Source organism: Perognathus longimembris, chromosome 12 (genome assembly GCF_023159225.1).
Source record: "Perognathus longimembris pacificus isolate PPM17 chromosome 12, ASM2315922v1, whole genome shotgun sequence".
Classification (NCBI taxonomy): Eukaryota; Metazoa; Chordata; class Mammalia; order Rodentia; family Heteromyidae; genus Perognathus; species Perognathus longimembris.
Genome location: NC_063172.1, coordinates 37,879,800 through 37,894,792, shown reverse-complemented (window position 1 = coordinate 37,894,792; position 14,993 = coordinate 37,879,800). Strand labels below are relative to the sequence as shown.

Here is a 14,993-nt window from a genome sequence, read left to right as displayed (position 1 = left end):
GGGACAGTGCTCAGGCTCTGAGTCCAAGGCACAGGACTGGCCAAAAAAAAAAAAAAAAAGAAATGTAAACATTACCTTACTTATGTAACTGTAACCCCTCTGTATATCACGTTAAAATTTAAAAATAGTTATACAAGCAAATAAAACAGCATGGTTTTTTTTTCCAGAATGAACTTCATCGAATAGTAGACAAAATTATATTCTTCAAAGGACTGAAATGTTTGTAAAAAAATATATATATGATACAAGTAATAACAAAATCAATGAAGATGTTACTGAATGAATTACTGATCTCAATTATGTCCTTTATAAATCAACACCTAGGCCACAACCTCATCACAAGCCAACTATATACCCAAGATACTAACTTTGACCTTGTTATGTTTCCAACTAGCTTTAGGCATGAGAATATAGTCAGAGACATCGGGTTCAAGTTACAGGTTCAAGAGTAAAGAATATCTGTGTTCCCTATTCTCATTCTGCTGCTCACCAACAATGAAGTGTTATCTAGACAATACCCCATCAAACTGTTAACATTCGTTCAATGAATTCTTCATAGGTCTTCAATATTGTTCTTGTTACAACACAAGCATGATCTAATATTCTTGGGAGTTATTTAAAAGAAATTCAAATTATGTGCTGATTCACTTTAGAGTTTTACATGCTAATGGATGTAGCAATTGACAATAGAGCAACTTTTTCCTCATCCTTGTATATAAAAATATTACTTTTTCCTGAAAATTGTCTTGGGGAAAGTTGTTCTTCATTAATAGAATAAGTACAAGTCAAGTCACTTGATTTAAATAAGGTTATTTTCCTTTTAGACTTTCCCTAGATATTTTATTACACGTCTCAATAACACTTAATTTTATGGTAGTTTTAGTGCCAAATCTAATTGTATTGATATCAATGTACTAGCAGTAAACAAAGCCAGGCAGCATCATTTACACCAAATATACCATTGTATATGGTTTATGATCAACAAAAGCTCAGATGTCCAAAATGCTCACTTGTTAACTTCTGGTCACTAGCTAAATATGATCCTTGATTATTTGGAGTTAATATCTGTCAAAACCTTAATAAAGTAACTAAAATAAATGTATGATAATATAATCATTGCCCAGTGAGGATTATTTAAGGGACAAGTATTGTAATGGTCAGAAAAGATTAGATGTATTAGAAGCTAACACTAATGAATAAGAATGATAATCCACTGAATCCTTCAAGGCACATCTAGTGAACTCTCCAGTTTTGCACTGCAATGTTCAGTTCATGATAAAAAGAGGTGGCCAAACGGAAATTCTGACTCAACAGAAAGTTATAATTCACTCTAAGAAACAGGGATGACACGAACCTATTAGACAAACAGTTCGTATAATAGACTATTTGCATGAGCATTTAGTTTCAATATTTTAAATTTTGTCATATGCTCCAAGCAAAGAAGAGAGAAAATTATTGCATTCCCTTTCTTTCAAGAGTACAATGATGTTAGTAATGAAAGTGGATCATACTATTATTTTTTGCATTTTTATTGTAATCATAAAGGTTATGTACAGAGAGAATACAATTATACAAGTCAGATAAAAGTACATTTCTTTAAAAATTTATATATTTTCAAAGTGATGTATAGAGGGGTTACAGTTTCATACATTAGGCATTAAGTAGCTTTCTTATCAAACTTGTAACCTCCTTCCTCATTTTACTTCCACCTTCCCTATCCCCTATGTTGTTTTACAGCATATTGTCTGCTAAATATTGCTGTTGTATTGGTTTCCCTTTTACCTTTCGTCTCTCCATTTTTATGTTTCCCTTCCCTTTCCTAGTTCCAATAATGTATATACAATACCCAGGGTACCAAAGTCAATTACAGTGACCTCAGGGGTAAAACCATGGGGAAGAAAGATAAAAGAAAAAGGCATAAGATCATATGGTATATTGATAATAACAATAACAATGCAAATGGAAACAACATTCAGATTTCACCTCCCCCCAGTAATGATGGTCATCATCAAGAAAACTAAAAACAACAGATGCTGGTGGGGATGTGGCCAAATGGGAACCCTACTACACCCTTGGTGGGAGTGTAAATTTGTTCAACCACTATGGAAAGCAGTGTGGGGGTTCCTCAAAAGGTTAAACATAGAGCTCCCCTATGACCCAGAACCCTGTTTGTGGGCCTTTACCCAAAGGACTACAAACAAGACCACACTAATGCTACCAGCACAACTATGTTCATAGCAGCACAATTTACTATAGCTATAATATGGAACCAACCCAGATGCCCCTCAGTAGATGAATGGATCAATGGAATTCTATGCTTCTATCAGAAAGAATGGCATTGCCTCATTTGTCAGGAAATGAAAAGACTCATATCTAGTGAAGTGAGCCAGACTCAAACAAACATAGACTCTATGGTTTCCCTCACTGGTAATAATTAGTACATGCCTAAGATACTCCTAGCAGAAGATCACAATAGCTCAATAGCTAGTGCATATAAGCATTAGGGAAATGAACTTCAAGTTATGGAAAAGTACATTTCTTTTTGAACAATGTTAACCCTTCCTTCCTTCTCTTGAGTTTTTCCCACCTGTAACTACCCACAAGTTATATGTTTCATTTTCAACATAGTGCCTAGTGAGTACCATCCCTGCATTTGTTTGCCCATTGTCCTTCCATTTATATGATCCCCCTTTACCCTCCCAAAGACAGATATGCAAACAAAAGAAAACAGAAACAGCAACAAAGAAAAACAAATATTTCTTGCTTCCATTTCCTGAAGTTCATTTTCATAAATATTATTTTATATGATCAGATGCATATAGCTATTGCACCTTTGTCATCCTCTCTTAAAAATATCCTCCTTTGGTCTCACTCTGTGATGTATAGAGATCTATATGTTTTATCATGTCCCAGTGTATTGTTTTTTTTTTTTTACCATACAGTTTATTGTAGATTTGCAGGCACATTCTGGCTACCACAAATGAGGGAAAGCATGCATCCTATGTTTCTCTGGGTCTGGATTACTTCACTTAATATAATTTTTCACAAGTCTTTCGTTTCTTTCAGATGGATGTGTAGAATTCCATTATACTGATCACACTGTATTTACTGGGAACCTTAAGCTAATTCCCTCAATTCCTTGGTGGAAGCCTGGACTCCACATCCAATCTACTTTACTCCCCTTCAATATTTCATGCAATGTGACATGGAAAATTCCTTAACTTCCCTATGCTTCATACTCCTAACCTACGATAGAGACATAGTAGTGATGATTTATAAGATTATAAAGAGAGCTGGCCCTGGAGGCTTATGTCTGTAATCCTACTTGCTCAGCAGGCTGAGATCTGAGGATTGTGGCTTGAAGCCACACTGGGCAAGAAAGCCCATAAGACGCTTATCTCCAATAACCACCAAAAAAGCCAACGAGGAGTACCAGTCTTCCTCAAATAGCTCCCAGGCTCTGAGTTCAAGCCTCAGGATAGGCACACACACACACACACACACACACACACACACACACACACACACACAGAGATTATAAAGAGAATAACTGTGAGTGGGTGGTGGGCAGTTCACTTGTGTAATCCGACCTTATTTGGGAAGCTGAGATCAAGAAGACCTCAGTTTGAGGCCAGTCCAAAAAGAAAACTTCACAAGTTCCATTCTCAACTCAGCCAGGTGTAATGAAAGCTATGATGAAATATGTCTATCAAGCTGAAAATGGAAGAATCTGGGTCCCAGGCTAAAGATCCTGGGCATAAATCTGTGAGATTCCATCTCAACAGAAGAAGCTAGGTATGGTAGCTCATGCCTCTGATCCCAGTTAGTCATGAAGCCTAAAATAAAGCAGAACATGGTCCACCAAGGTATAGGTAAATGATGCTCTGTCTTAAAAATAATCAGCCAGTAATTCACACATATAATTCAGGAAGTTCCTGATTAACCATCAAAATAAGGCAGAAGTAGAGTTGAGGCGCAAGTCATACAGCACTAGCCTTGAACAACATCATTTAGGGACAGTGCCCAGGCCCTGAGTTCAAGTCCCAGAATTGACACAATAGTAAAAAGTATAATAACAACAACAGAAGCAAACATAATAATAACAGTATCAGAGGTGTGGTTCAGCAGTAGAGTACCTGCCTTTCAGGCCTGAGGATGTAAATACAAATGCCAGCATCATCAAGAAACAAACCAAAACAAAACAAACAAACAAAAACAAAAGAGAGCGATGACAACAGGAACAAAATGTGCTAATATCTATATCTATTATGTATACATATATAAAATAAGGAACGTGGCAAGTGCTCAAACATCGTTAATTACTTTTATTATTATTAATGTAAGCAATTTATCTACAAACAAATGCCTAGGTATTTTATCAATTATCTGTACATTTTTTCATCAGAATGTAATGGCAAAATGTATTTAGTTGTGTACTTCTGATCATCAAAGGGAACTAAAAGCAACTAAAACACCCTCATATTCTCACTGACAGAGCTGATGGGCTACATTCTCTCCTCACTGTCATGACCAAACCCGTCCTACTGTACTAGTTTACAAGCAGTAAAGATCAGGTTTCTATCACAAGGCAGTAGTTTCTTAAGTAATGTTTGTCATTCTCCCATGGATCAAACAACTACACTGAATCCATCAACTGTAGGAGCAAGACAGTAATACTTGCAAGTGAAGAAAACACTCAAACTCCAGGAGAAATAAAAATTTTACCTATAGCTAGAAGTGCTCTGCACTTTTTGTAAGTTTGCTTTCATTTGGTACTGTACACTGAATGTATATTTTATATTTGTTTTGTTTTTCTTATTATTGGAAAGGTGATATACATAGGGATTACAGTTATGTCATGTGATGAGTTCATTATGAACAATGCCACTCCTTCCCTTTGTCTCTCTGTTTTCCCTCCCATCCCCCTCAAGTTGTACAGTTCATTTTCAACATAGTATGTAGTGAATGTCACTACTGCCTTTGTTCACCCTTTGTCTCCCCATTCCTGTGCCCCATACTTACCCTCCCCAAAACACATAAAACTTATATGCAAAAGATACAGAAGACAAAAACAGTGCAAAAGGAGAAAAAATACAACAACAAAACTACAGAAAAAAAGACACACTTACTTTCCTTTTTTCAGAGTTCCTTTTGATAAATATCATTCAATGCTTCCATCAGAAAGAATAATATTGCACCATTTGTAAGGAAATGGAAAGATTTGGAAAAAAGTGAGCCAAACCCAAAGAAAAATAGGTTGCATAGTTTCCCTCTTCTGTTGTATCTAGAATGTGCCTATAAATATACAAGTAAACATACTGGAGGTACTTTTAAAAATACACTTGGACATGATAAATTACATAGGTAATTCATTTACACACTGAGACCAAGGGAGGATATTGTTAGGAGAAAATCACAGATGCTCAATAGTTGTGGGCATGTAACTATATAAAATGAATATGCATTTGTTTGTCTAAGCAACTTCTTCCCAACTTCTAAGTGTGGAGTCCAGAAATATTCCTAAAATATAAAGTCCATTTATAAAGACTCCAGCTAAAAGAAATTAGTAGACCCACGAGAAGAAATAGATGGGTAACTGTTTAAAGAAGGAAAAAGTACTAGGATTTTAGAAATTTAATGTAACACAAAACTTCAGTCATTGGAAACAACAGGAAATCATTCACATGTGGTAAGAATTTAATTGTGAAAATTTCCCATGGAAAAATGTTTCCACTGTCATCATGAGCTACATGCTTATATTTTACGGATTTTAAATCAGGTGCAAGCAATATTGGGGATATGAAATGTAATTCATCAGTGTATCCAGCTTTCACTAAAATAGACATATTTAATCCACCTTCACTTGAATGTGTCTCTAACAAATAATGTAATACTCCACATTAACAAGTGATCTCTTTAAGTATGACTGATCACTTAAATACACTATTTTAATTCCTGAGCTTTGGTCTGTGGCACACAGTTTATTTCATATATTTGTATATCCCTTAGAAAATACTTTTAAAAACTTGAGTGATGATGTGAGTAGGTTGTAATATCTTAAATAAATGTTTGGGGAGAGGGATAATGCATATTTTTAAAATACTCTATCCAAAAAATAATAACTATCTTTGTATGTCATATAATCTGCACAGATTAAAACATTTTTGAGGTTCCTATTGATACAAATCACACTGTCTCACACTTTTTTGGATAGTTATGTAATATTTTACAAAAGAATACTCATAAACTATATTTTTAAAAGATGCTTCCATTGAAAAGCATATATTCAATACAATCTTAGTTGTTATTAAAAGATTAAAAAATACTTTAATGAGCTTTTAAGAACTGGATTTTTGCTAATCTCAAACGCATTATCAAATTTAATCTACACCTATAATCTCTAAAGCCACTATTATTTCATTAGTCATTTTAATTTAAACAGGAACACCAAAAGCAACTGCAGTCACTACCGTATACAGTTTTTACCTATCCCACACATAAAAACCAATAAAATATAAAGTATTCTTGCATTATAACATTCTCTACTGTCCAGCTAAGAACTCCCCTTCCCCCACCCCAACAATGAAGTGCAAATTTCCTTCTCAGTTCATCAAAGATATAATCACTAGTTCCAAGCGGCTGTCAATATCCCAACTAACATCTTAAATCATGAGGTATGTGTTCACTGATTTCTCCAAAATTCTCTATGATTGGCTGCGAGTCATTTTAAGACATCTGATTGCACCTGGCATCCTTGATTTTTAAAACCAAGTTCTTGTAAGCCATTGGAGTCCCTAATAAACAGCTCAATTGCTCCCTCTAGCCACGTTTTATATACTGCACCTAGAGGTCACAGTTAATGAAATTTTAGGGGCGACAATGACCACACTCCTGTTCTCTTAGCTAACCATCTTTATCTGGCCCATCAAGCTATCACCCAAGAATGCACAATACCAAATGGTGATGGCAAAATACTTAGACTAAGGAATCCATTCAGAGAGCTAAATGACAGGAAGCAATATTCAAGTGTGGTTTCATGACCAACCTCAACATCTACAAAAAGGCAAAAGAAAATTTGTTGTAGCACATTATTACTATTTACCCATTAACAAGATTTTTTTTCATTGTTCACATCGGCTGAATATTTGATTTAATAAAAAAGGCAACCTAATCTCAAATTCAAAATCTTACTATAGTAAGGAATAAAAATAACCTTTAAGGAGCATGTGTGAAAATTAAGTTCTCCAGCGGGCAAGGAGGATATAGAGTATAAGCACTTCATTTTACTACAGAGCTTATGTAAATCAATTAAAATAGATGCAAATTTTGAGACACTAGCCCTCTTAAAAATACTTAGACAAAATTCAAGATTTTGAATTTCTTTCAATTTGCTTTTTTAAATAATAGAAGTGTTACCTGTGGGCAATATGTACTTTTCTGAATAATAATAAGCTATACTTGAGATATAATGTGTTAACTTCATATTTTTAAACTTTTCTACTGTGACAAAAATTGATTTTAAGTGTATATATAGGGAGTTGTTGCCAGTGCTTTTGCTACTCAGCAAAAGGCTAATGTTCCCAAAACCAAGCCTCCTCTGTCACTACCAGTGATAACATATGTTGTAAATTAAGCACTTTATATTTTCTCATAATGCTCATTTCATAGAAAAATGTGTGAACTATCTACCTTTGTTATCTAAAGTGTCCTCAAATGCAGATAGCAACTAGATATGCCCCATTCATATATATATATATATTATATATATAATATACATATGCTTGAACATTAACCAGAAGTAGATTTCAAATTCAGCAATGATATTTAGTGACAATTTAATTCAATACTCAGTTTGTTTTCAGATAGAGGCATTAATAAAATTATGTTTCCAAGTTTAAGGTTATGTTAATGCAAACATCAGAGTTAAAGCCTACATTCTCTGACTTCTCTCCCAGTATTCCATTACACTATATTGCTAGCTATGGTGCAATTCACAATGTAAAATGGAAATATTCTTAGCCTTCTTTTTCGTTGTAGAAAACATTTTTCAGACCATTCTTACATTCTCATCTCTTATGTATTAGTAGCTTTGGGTTAGGGAGGTATAGCCCAGAACCGCCCTAAGTTACACATTGAACTCTTCCTTGTATAGAGAAGCATTTGGGCTTGGAAACAATTAAGATGAACAGACTCACTGAAAAGTAAAGACCTGTTTATTTTTCATGGTATTCAAATAATGTGAAGCAACTTCAGCAAATGCAGTCTTTTAATATAGAAGGTGTGAGTTGAGCTTGACATACTTGATAGTAACAGATGACAAGACAAAAATGTGAAAAATCACATTCCTGAAGTAAACTGTCTGAGAAAAGCCCACAGGAAAAAATGTACTGATGGTAGCTTAGTGGATTTTCAGTATATTGCATTTTTTTATTGAAAAAGGTTTCAAGTAAAATGATTCTAGAAGAGCTTGCATGTCCTAACCTGATATATTCTTATATAATTAGATGTTATTATCTCTACATTAACATGCATCTTCTATAATACCAGTGGCATAAATGGATTGTATCCATGTAAAATGTGCCCAAAGCTATGCATATGTAATACAGAATGCCTATGTACAGATCATATATATCCAATATATAGAGATAGATAGATCTCCTATATGGACATATCATATATATCCTATATACATTTATCCTACGTGGATATAGTCTAACCCATATAAAATATATAGATATAAGAGACATGATACATAACACAGGATATATATATATACACATATATGAAAGATATAGGAAATATCTATCCATCTGTCTACCTAGTCTATATCTATCTAGATCTAGATCTATAAAATAACCAAAACAAACTGACAAGGCAAGTCCTCAGCATTTTCATCTTATAGATGTGTAAGTTGAGGCTCACACAGATGAATTCAGTTGTAAGCTAAAGAGCTGGGCTTAGAACCTAGACAGTCTACTTCTAGAGTACATGCTCTTCATCACTATATTACTCCACAATGAAAAGGAGTTAATGCATCAAGTTTCATACACATATATTTAAGCACAATAAATGAAGGGAAAAAACAACTTTTCCACATTGAAATACTCATGGTAAAAGGTCAGAAAGCTCCTAAAGTACCATACAGAAATCTTTCTCTTCCAACACTGAATACATTTAACACATTGACTCAAATGTTCCACAGATTTTTTTTCTGAGGTGGGGGAAGGGAAATTTCCAATTGGCTAATTTCCAAATTTTCCTTAACAGGTACATTTTGAGTAGTTGGGATGTCACCTCAGTGAATTTCTTGATTAGCATATGACAATTTATTAATCCACTTTCAGAGAAAGGAGTTATGCCACTATACAACTGTATGTTTTGTATGATAAAAACTAAAGAGTATAAATAAGAGAACAAACAAAAATCTATCATTTTTAACTTGATTCTAGAGATATGAAAACTGCTCTCAACCCCTGCTCTAACCTTTCTTCATGAGGAAAACAAACTTAAGAGAAAATCCAGCTGTACAGAAGGGTGGGCTTGGACTTTGTTCCTGAACTTCTCAAGGGGAGACGAGGAGAAATATATCTAACAGAATGTCTAACAGAAGCACATAGGCCAGGGTTTGCTACGTAACCCCCATCTGGGAACAGCCTGTCCAGGCAACTGGGTCCTACAGGGGAAACTACACAACCTTTGAGCTACCAAGTATTCTGAGTCTGCTTGTGACTGTTTTTGGCCTTCAGGATCACTTTAAATGTCAAGCATATTTGGGGTGTCTGTAGACCTGTACTTTTGCAGCAGATAAAAATACTTATGAATCTGTCACACAGTTCCTTCTATTAACCATTTATAAACTGCCATCAAAATTATTGGATATAGAAAGGAGAATCCCTGACTTAAGAACATAAGGTGTTATAATACTTTCATGAGAAAATGCAATAATGCATGTAGATTAGCTCAGCAAGGACAGAACACAAGATAAGAAAGACTTTTTCTCAACATAGGACAGTGTGTAGGGTGGAGGAGGGGGGCTGTGGATCATGCCCAGGTCCCTACACATTCCAGGTAAGCACTCTGCCACTAAGCTTCATTCCATCCCTTATTTTCTTGAGATAAGGGTCTCATTATGGAACCCAGCCTGATCTTGAACTGACAGTGTATCTAAGGCTGGCCTGGAACTTGCAGTCCTCTTGGCTCAGACTCTCAAATTCTAGGATTGCTATAGAGCCTGCCTAGCACAGAACATTTAAAAAATTGTAAAAATACATTTTTATGCCTGGAATGTCTCATGATCAACTATTGCTAGGTTTATGAACAGTAAAATATTACCATGTAATATATATAATATTATATTATACATTACATATATATTGAGCTCCAGCATCATGAAAATCACCCATTTGAAATATTTTAGACCTAAAATGATTTTATGAGAGCAGAAATTAAAACATAATTCTTCATTACTAAGTTAGCTGCTCCTAACCAACGAACACCTTGGAGTTGGAATGATATCCAATGACAATTTTTTTTTACTTTTATTATTGGCAGTGTAATTCCTTTGCATTTTGTGAATTATTGCACACTAAAAGACCCCCCTCCAAAAAAAAGATCCAATGATCTGCAAAACCTTCATCTAAATGAATGTGTACTCCAAACTTCACATTAAACCAGTGTTGTATCTGAAATGTAGGTGGAACAGGGTGCAGGATCTCTTCCATAGTACTATATTCGTAATAGTATTTAACCCTTTCTTGCTGCAAAGAAATGTTCCTTTTGGCTTATTGAAGAGCAAAACAAGAGTAATCAAATATCCACTGCCCTCTTTTTCTGTTCCTGGCTTTTCACATACATATAAAAAATGTCCACTCACTGTCTTATAACTCAAATTTCCAATGTATATAGTTTTTATAAAGAGACATGAAAGAGTTAATATGAATCCCCACCCTTCCTGGTGGAGGAGGATAGGGTTTTAAATCTTTTATCATAGAGATGAAAAGTATGGGCTACTACAAACTGTTAAGTTCAGTGATCAATAAAGCATTGTCATTTTTGCTGTCAGCATTAAGAGCATCTCTTTGAAGCTTTGCTCTAACTCTAATAACTTGGAGGCTTAGTAGAAAAAAATATAATCATGTGCACTTCATGCATGATTGATACCATTAGTGTTTATTTTAAGATTGTCCTTGAGAATCAATCAGATGAAGCAATCTACTGTGTATGTTTTGCTACCAAAAATAAGGAACACAATCTAAGTGGCTCTTCTGGGGAGGAAATAATAGACTATTCTTTCTATTAATGTTTCCTTCCCAGAAAGAAATCTCTTTAAAAAAAAAAAAAACAGGCAGAAACTCTTATCTAAAATATCTCATGTTCTTTACAAAATTTGGCGGGTTATGAGTAAAAAAAAAAAAAGGAGAAGTTATTTCACATGAAAAGCATACAAATCCAGCCAAAGAAGTGCTCAAGAGTTTATAAACCTATTCAGAAAGAATATAGACGATGAAACTCTATCTCTTCTATCTCTTCTAAACCATTTGAAACTCCTGTTTGTGTTAAGTAGGCATTTTAAGGTCTCCTAGGTCATCTCACTCTTTTAACTGCCTTTACATGGTGCAATAAGTATGGCTGGAATAACTTAAATACTCCCCAAATGGGGAAAAAAAGCATTCCTTTTATAGATCTTTGAAAAATTAAATGGAATTAGAAATGATTTTCAGTCATATACCTTTCCTTGCATAATCTTGTCTGAGTGAACTAAGGGACTTTAACATAAAGAAATTCCATCTAATTTATCTTTAGCTTCATAAAAGATACCTAGAAAATAATCAAAACACTAATATCTGCTACTCTCTGAAAGCAAATCAAAGACTTTCCCAAAGCAGGCAGCCCTCAACCCAAACTCTCCTTCCCTTCTTCCCAAGAAGAGCAAGAAGCACTTTCTTCCTCCCCAATCCCCAGACCACCTCACCACCATCTCCACCACCACCAATCTGAAGCAATAGGCCCTTCTGTTTATTATGTCTTAAATAACCGCTTGCCATGTGCACTCCTCCAGCCTATGAACTAATGATTTCTTTATTCCAACATTAAATTATCTCTTGATCCAAAGGCTAGGTACAAAAAGTCTCTTCTCTAGCATAGAATATCAAAAGTTGCAATTTGCCATTGAGCAAAGTCTGGACCTGAAGTCCCTGTCTATTTCTCTTTTCATGCAAGAAACACAAAGTATTAAACTGTTTTGGCTTACTCAACTGGAGTGTTTGTGTGACATTTCCATACTTAACATGCAAACTTCCTTCACTCTATTGATCATGGCTCTTACTTTCCCAAAGACTTTGCTTCTGTACCATCACTTACAACATGGATTCCTAAGAGGAGTTTATATACACTGATATTCAGAATACACCTCTGCACATGGCACTTATTATGCACACTTTGTATATAAATTGTTTACAGGAAGCATGTTCAAATGCTGTGCAACAGGTCCTGCCATTGTATAAACACAGGCTCCCAACAAAATGACAGGAAGCTTTCATGTATCAACAATATAAACCAAAAAACAGTCACTGTATTCCATAAGGGTTTATCATTCTCTTGAAAAGAAAGACTTCAGATCTAAAAAAAAAAAAAAAAAGTACACTTTGTTGTCTTTGTATACACCTTAGAGTATAATGAGTTTGTGTCACTGCCCAGGTGTGTGGTGCTGGTGCTGGCACTTCCATTGATTTACTGCCCACCGCTGGCTCCTGTCCTGAGCTGATGATTGGAAGAGTGCTTTGGCAGAGCTCTGACAAACCCTTATCCTTAAGTTGCCTCGTGCTTTGTGCAGTCTGTACTCAAAGCAATCACAATCAAACAAATGACAATCCAAGATCTCTGTTTTGTTGTTTGTGAAATCAAATTTAAAAGAAAAAGGAAAAAAACAAAAACCCTCAGTTTTGAACTAGTACCTAGAACCACGTTTTATTTTTCCCCTGGCGGGGAAGGGGGCAAAAAGACACTTCAAAAAGAGATGGATTTCATGTACTCTGGGTAGCCAGATCCAGTTACAGAGATATTAAGTTATGTCTAAATGGGGGGGGGCTGTCTATCCCAATGTTTTATCACAAAGTAATGTTATTAAACATATCCAGTATTCCCACGCTCTCCTCGAGATTCTTTGATTTTTTTTTTTAACCTCCTTTGTTAGGCACCAACCACGGGGAGAAAGATTCCAGGAACAATACCAAGGCAGCCCACGATACCAAGCCATCAATTTTGTGCCCTGGGCTGTTTATCCATAATACACTTAGGCTTCCTTGGGAAGGGACCCATTCTCCATTGGTAGGGCTTCGCCTCTACCCTGGGTCGGAGGCATGGACCAGCTGGGACTGTGTCTTTGAGCGCAGGGCATCGTGCTTTGTGCTGCTGGGGATAACGTATTATGGGTCTCACCGGCATCCATCACCTAAAACACAGGGAAACTCAACACGAGTTCTGGAGGCTGGAAGGGAAAACAATGTGTGCAGGGACCTAGGAGGATCGGAAGAGTGAAGGGAATGTTTAAGGGAGCAGCCCAGTCAGGCGGGGGGGTGGGGGGTGGGAGAGGAAGGAAACCATGCACACTCTTACCTCCACATTGAAATACTGCTCCGTTCCGCAGACTGTAGCACATAAAATCCAAAGCAAGGTTTGCAAGAAAAACACCCCCGAATGATGCACGAAATCCAACCGTCTTCCAGTGCTGAGTGTGAGTAAGATCATAGTGAACTGTGCTTCAATGGATGGACGAGCTCCGCTTCCTTGTGTCTCCCTCTTTCCTTCTCCCTCCCTCTTGTTTCCTTTCCAAAAAAAAAAAAAAAAAAAAAGTCCTCTGGGTGGGTAAGGAGCTTGCAGGTTCACCCACAAACCAGCAAACGGAGGAGACTGGGGGGGGGGGGGGGGTGCGCCCCCTGCCACTCGGCAGCCCTGGAGAAGCAGCGGCGGCGGAGGCCGACCGGGTCAGCAGCAGCTGCAGGCGTTCACCATCCTCCGGGTGGGAAGAGGTTGGGGGCTTCGGTCAACCCAGAATGTGGTGCCCAAGTTCACCGGCTGTTCGGACTCAAAAGCACCGAGTTGCAGCAGCAGCAGCAGCCGCCGCCGCCGCCGCCACCGCCTCCAGCCCGCGCGTCCGCCTCCTCCACCACCCCCTCCTCCTTCTCTTCTTCCTCCTCCTCCTTCCCCTCCTCCTCCCTCTCCACAGCCTACTCCGCCGCCGCCGCCGCCGCCGCCGCCCCCAGCCTTTGCGGGAAGGGCCTGGGCCGCTCCGCGCTCTCTCGCCTGGGCTTCGCCGGTCCCCCTCCCCGCGCTCCCCTCCAGGACGTTCATCCGTAATCTACATAACTCCTCCTTCCCGGGGTCCGCCAGGCTCCCTGGCCCCGGCGCGCGCGCGCACCGACACGCTGCGCCCCCACTCGGTCCCACACCCCCGCGCGCGCACACACACGCATGCACACACATGCGCTCCTTAAAGGAGAAGGCTTCTTAGGCTGGTGTGTGAGCAAGGCCCTGGACTGAACGTCAACCCGCCCAGCATCCTGAGCGTGGCACCGGAGGACGCACTCTTTCACCTGGCTCCCCAGCTGCCACCAGGCCTCAGACACAAGTGTGCCCTTCCTTCATCCGCGCTGGGGGTGGAGCTCCAGTTAGAGAACCTGGCTGGGGCCTGGGTCTGGAGAGTGATCGTCGGGCACCCTTAGAGGAGCAGTAATCTGGGGAGCAGGGAAGCAGGGAGCGCCCCGGTTGCCAGGCACTGCTTGGGGGAAGGTGTTGGGTTAGTTATCAGGGATGACCAAGCTTTGGAAAACATGAGATGGCTAGTCTCTCAAGCGTCCAAAACTTTACTTTGGGGGGGGGGGGGTAGGAGGGAGGGGGAGGGTATGCCGAGGTAATATGGCCCTGTGTCTCCCAGAATCCCATCTACCTTCTTGACCGCCTTGGGGGCTTGGGGAGTTGGCAGGGGTTCCCGGGTA

The 14,993-nt window shown here is 38.0% G+C and overlaps 1 protein-coding gene across 1 annotated transcript in view; it reads right to left on the bottom strand.

Annotated features, from left to right (window-relative positions):
* Window positions 1–14,093, bottom strand: part of Mmp16 (matrix metallopeptidase 16) — a 240,321-nt gene extending 226,228 nt beyond the window's left edge. The window contains exon 1 of the mRNA XM_048359041.1: window positions 13,615–14,093. Within this exon, the coding sequence (XP_048214998.1) occupies window positions 13,615–13,746 (132 nt within the window). The 5' untranslated portion in view covers window positions 13,747–14,093. The remainder of the gene's footprint in view (window positions 1–13,614) is intronic.
* Between the last annotated feature and the right edge of the window lie 900 nt (window positions 14,094–14,993).